This window comes from Labeo rohita, chromosome 5 (genome assembly GCF_022985175.1).
Source record: "Labeo rohita strain BAU-BD-2019 chromosome 5, IGBB_LRoh.1.0, whole genome shotgun sequence".
In the NCBI taxonomy this organism is placed as follows: domain Eukaryota; kingdom Metazoa; phylum Chordata; class Actinopteri; order Cypriniformes; family Cyprinidae; genus Labeo; species Labeo rohita.
In genome coordinates, this window is record NC_066873.1 from 1,266,030 (window position 1) to 1,271,172 (window position 5,143).

At 39.2% G+C, this 5,143-nt stretch overlaps 1 protein-coding gene across 1 annotated transcript; it reads right to left on the reverse strand.

Moving 5' to 3' along the window:
• Positions 1-460: 460 nt before the first annotated feature.
• si:dkey-273o13.3 (uncharacterized) lies at positions 461-4,852 on the reverse strand. Its single transcript, XM_051111191.1, has 7 exons — positions 4,195-4,852; positions 3,969-4,129; positions 3,828-3,856; positions 3,410-3,571; positions 3,241-3,307; positions 2,933-3,040; positions 461-2,729 (listed from the first exon to the last, which is right to left on the reverse strand). The coding sequence occupies exons 1-7, from the start codon at positions 4,850-4,852 to the stop codon at positions 1,944-1,946; spliced, it is 1,971 nt and encodes a 656-aa protein (XP_050967148.1). The 3' UTR covers positions 461-1,943.
• Positions 4,853-5,143: the final 291 nt, after the last annotated feature.

Here is a 5,143-nt window from a genome sequence, read left to right on the forward strand (position 1 = left end):
ATATTCGGGTGACTGGGAGCACTGGGTGGTGGAACTCAGAGAGCCTGACAGATCTGTGACAGTTACATACAGTACTTACTTTTTATAATTTATTCGTTTACACTGCAGTGTAATATAAATTGACTATATATAGTAGGGTTCAAAAAATAAATTACTAACTACCAAAGACTACATAATATATGCATTTCAGCTTTCTTTTCCGTTCACTGTCTCTTAGTTCTTAGGTATTTAGTTAAGAAATCAGGTAAAACCGTATCTAAATACATTAATAAAATTACATACACTACAAATTAAAATGACTATTTTCTCCTTTCAAGATTGCATTTATATGTGTTATATCGGTATTGGAGTTGACCGCTGTCCGAATAAAGCTTTGCGTATGGATCCGCACGCCTCTCGTCTTGCTCACTTCATAACGCAAGATAAGAAACTCCCAAGATTAATGTTTGTTATACCTTTATTTCTATCAACATGCAAATAATTACATACATTAATACAAACATCAACAGCAAATCAACATGGGAAGATGCATTATTTACACTAGCGCACCACTACTTCGACAAAACAAATAAATAATTAAAATCAAAATTAAAATGACACTCTACTACAACATCCTGCAACACCTGGAGCTTGTTAAAAGAATGCAATGTGCTTTTTAACTTAAACTTCTATTGTCATTGGTTTAACTACAGAATAGCATGAAATACAGACATTTATTACATACACATTCAGACAATTATTACATTTTAAATATTCGTGTGCATTTTTCTAATGAGAACATATATACAGGATGAACTATATCACATGGGTAATGTTTTTTTTTCTTTCAATGTTTTACTTTCTAAAAAACTATATGTGAAGTAGTCTTATAGTGACTTCCCTTCCCTTCATTTCCACTCCCTATTTGTTGTCTCCTTTAACTATAGTTTTAAGTTACTTCAACAATAGTTTTACATATTGAAATACTGCAAAGAGTAAAATAAAGAAGAGCATTAGAAGAATTACAAGTATCTTAGCATGTACACTTAACACATTAACATTAAAATTAAATAAATATCAATAAATATCTAATGAGCAGGTTTTTGTAGCTTTTGTTCATTATTTATTCATTACAGCAGTCTTTTGTCTTTATATACCAAACCCAAGAACTACATGTCTGACTAGAATCAGGAAAACAATGTCTCAAGATCTTCACTCAGACAGGACTCTGGTAGAAGAGTGAATAATTCAACAACACAGAGAAAATCAAGAGGGAGAGAAATATCTTTCACAATGATCCTAAATTAAACACAACCATCTTTAATAAAATAGCAAAAATGTGTTTTCTTACTAAAACTGGATATTCAAGGGGAAAAGCCAGGGACTTGATTTTATCCATTGGGAATTAATTAGAAGGTGAACAGAACACAAACAGTCCTCACATGTTGGTGTACAGCTGACCCTCATATTTGTTTGAGCCTCTGTTTGCAGGGAAATGACGGTCAAGTTTAACCATCTTATCATATTCCATTGCTAATACTTCTTTCAAATCTATTTTTTCTTAACAGATATCAACCAGTATTAAATTGCTGTATTAACTATTAGCAGAATTTTATGATTTCATATATAGTAGCCTAAAACTATGCCCTAAATAGCTATTTGGCTATATTAGCATGAAAAGTTGTTGAGCAAGTTTTTACATGTTGGAGAAGACTTACATGTTCCATAACTCAGACATCAAAAATTAAATGATGTCAAATAAAACAGCAAGTGGGAAGTTAAGACTTTACCATATCTCAACTTAAAATCCCACTTTTTGACATCTAACTAAAAATAAACACATTATGATGTTTGCCCTCTATATAAGTGGTTAACCTGCACTTCATCACTAATATTTTCTACCATCAGTATACTATAATAATCACTTTATAATAAACCTTCTCTTTTCTAAAATGTCGTGTTAATCACAGGTGTGTGCTCTCCCTATCATGAATAAAGTGGTTGAGCATTTTCTGAGCAGACTCCAGACCAACCATCCCGCTTCTCTCCTCTCCAGCAGCACGGCTGTTCGCTTCTCTCCAATTACAGACGATCTCATCCGCGTATGACGCTTGTCTGATGCCCGACTGTGACTGGTGGAGGTCCATCATGGATTTATTGCTCCTCAGCTGGCCGTGATGATCCTCATGCCGCTCCAGGAGCCCAATGGAGTGGATCTCCTCCAGGCTAGCGGAGAGCACGCGAATAGGAGAGCCCAGGTTACGCACGTCTGTGATCTGGTATCCATCTGGATCGTCAGGACTCTGCTTGAAGCGGGCCAGACTGGCGTCCTCCATAGGAACCGTCAGGGTTTCGGGGTGGACGGTGAACTTGAGATGTGGTATCTGTAGCCCGTGGTGAGCCTGGTGACATTTGCTTTCCTCGCCTCCAGATTCGCTTTCCGTATCCACGATTCCAGTGATGCCCTCCCAGCCGCCTTGCCTCTGCTGCCACTGGAAATACGATGCGTTTCCATGACTTCCCTGAGAACCTCTTGGGACGTAGTTTTGTGTCTCCTCTCCCATTTCTGACCAATCGGATTCCTCTTCCTCTGGGAGGGTTCCCAGCGACTGGTCATCGGCTTGCATGGAGACTTTGTCATAATGGTCACTGTCCATGAACGGAGCTGGAGGTGGAGCGACTGGATGTGGAGTTATGGGATCATCAGACTTCAGATGCTTCACCAGAGCATCCTGTAGCATTGATGTCACCTGAAATCAGTGAAATCATAACATACCTCACCGTGAGTTCTCTCACAATCTTTATCTATGTTTGAAGAATAGGCCGTTGTATTCATCGTCTTGACTAAGCTATGCTATTTTTGAATTAAGTAGTAGTAACTAAGTACTGTGAAGGAGCATCTAGATAAATGTGAATATTACTAATCATAAAGATGACAGAATCAAGCTCTCACATTAATGGTTTCTAGACTTTGGATGGTCGTCTTTGCTGCAGACAGTTGTTCTGTGAGCTCTGAGATTCGCTCGTTCAGTAGCTCTCGCTCTCCATCCATATTTTGAGTCTAAATTCAAGTAACAAAACAATGAAGTCGATAAAATCAACAATAATGTGAAAACAAACAGAATTTGCTTTGAATTTTAAAGCTTTTATGTAAATAAATGGTCTATTGATGTTATCTGATTATGAATCCATTCAAATAAATGGGCTTAATTCTTTAGGGTAAAAAATGAAATGAGTCTGAAGGGTTATATTGGGCTTTACCACACAATGCAGTTTTTTCTCCAGAAGGTGGTTGGTTTGTTGTGTGCAGGAGTAGTTGTCCTGAAGTCTGATGAAACATTATGTATATTATTATTATGATTATTATATTAATCCAGTAGAATAAAATAGAATGTAACATAGCACAGTACAGATTAGTTTTGTGTCTCACCTTGTGAACCGCTCCAGTAAGCTGCTAAGCTCAATGCGAGTTCTTTGTAACTCAGATTCAAGGAGCTGGTGTCCGCTTTTGAACTCAACTCCCATACATTCCATTCGCATGGTGGTCTGCAGCAAACTGTGGTGGAGAGCCTCATTCTGCTCCTGTAACATCCTGGATGGAATAAACAGAGAGACAGCCTATCAAGTACGCCTCCAAGAAAACAACCAAGCATAGACTGAGACTGAGATACACAAAGTTTTATAAGCTTTGACATCCCAAGAGGGGATCATTTGTATCTGAATGTGTCTTAACGTAAGTTGTTTCGCTACCACAATGAAGCTGAAAAGCCGTTTCCAAAACCAAAGTTAACGTAAATAATACTTAGGCAGCATGCAAATAAGAAAGCAATAGTAAACAAAAAACTCACATTAACCTCTCCAAATCTGAATCCTTTTCCTATGCAAATGCAAAAGCAGAGGCAAATGTGGAAAACACCACCAACAAATAATAATCTGTATATATAAATATGTGTATTTCCTCTCTATTTTAACTCTAAGAAAATACTCACCTTTGGGAATGAGGATGACTCTTGGTAGCTCACTGTGGATTGATCGTCCTGGATGGTGGAGCTAGCAGATGAATCAGACTTGTTAGAATGTGGAGAAGTAGACCGCTGGCCAACTGGAGAGTGGCGAAGATGGCTTGGGTGATCATCATTGTGATGATCCTCTTTGAAGTGGGAATGATAGTGGTTTGATTCAGAATGAAAGTGGTGATGTCCTGTATAGGAATGCTGATTCGGCGATTCTGATTGGTCATGGTGATGATGGTGATCTTGGGAATGATGGTGGTGGGATTCTGGTTGGGAATGATGATGAGATTCTGAATGCTCATGATGTTGAGGCTGGTTAGTCTCTGGATTGGAATGGTGATGGGCATTTGAATGGGAATAATGGTGGGATTCCTGAGACTTGTGGTGATGGTAATGATCTGATTCGAGAGGAGGGTTAGCATGAGTTCCAGAGTGGAAATGGTGAGGGTGAGGTTCCAGAGAATTATGATCACTTTGGTGGTGGATTTCCAAATCGGAAAGGTGTCCTTTAGAATGTGATGTGCTGTGATTTTGAGACTCTGAATGTGAGCTGGGATGATTTTCATAATGATGGGGTGAATTAGTGTGTACAGGGCTTTTTGGATGACTGTCAGAAATATGATGGTGATGAGGGTTATGGTGAGTGTCAGTATGAGAAGAATGATAATGATGTTCAGGTGTAGGAGATGCATCATGTGATTGAGAGTATTGGTGAGTTTCAGAGTGGGAATCGTCATGGAAATTATGGTGCCCTGGTTCTGAAACTGAGGTGTGATGGTGCTGATCAGGGTTGGATGAGTGATTAGGATGGGAATGATGATGATGATGGTGCTGATGAGACTTGGCATGGGAGGATTCATGGTCAGAATGAGGGTGTTGTGATTTCACACCAAACTGATGGTGTGTTTCTGAATCTGTTGAAAGGTGGGATATGCTACCATGGTGTTCTCCATCGTGGCAGAGAGGAGGAGGCGAATGATAGTGATGAGATTTTGGATGGGAATGGTGGTGGGAAGTTTCTGAATGGGTAGAATGATGGTGTGAAGATGAGGTGTGGTGACCTGCATGGCGGTGATGTGGTGGCGAAGGTGAATGATGATGGTGGTGTGATTCTGTCTGAGAAGGACAGCGGTGAGCTTCTGGATGATGGT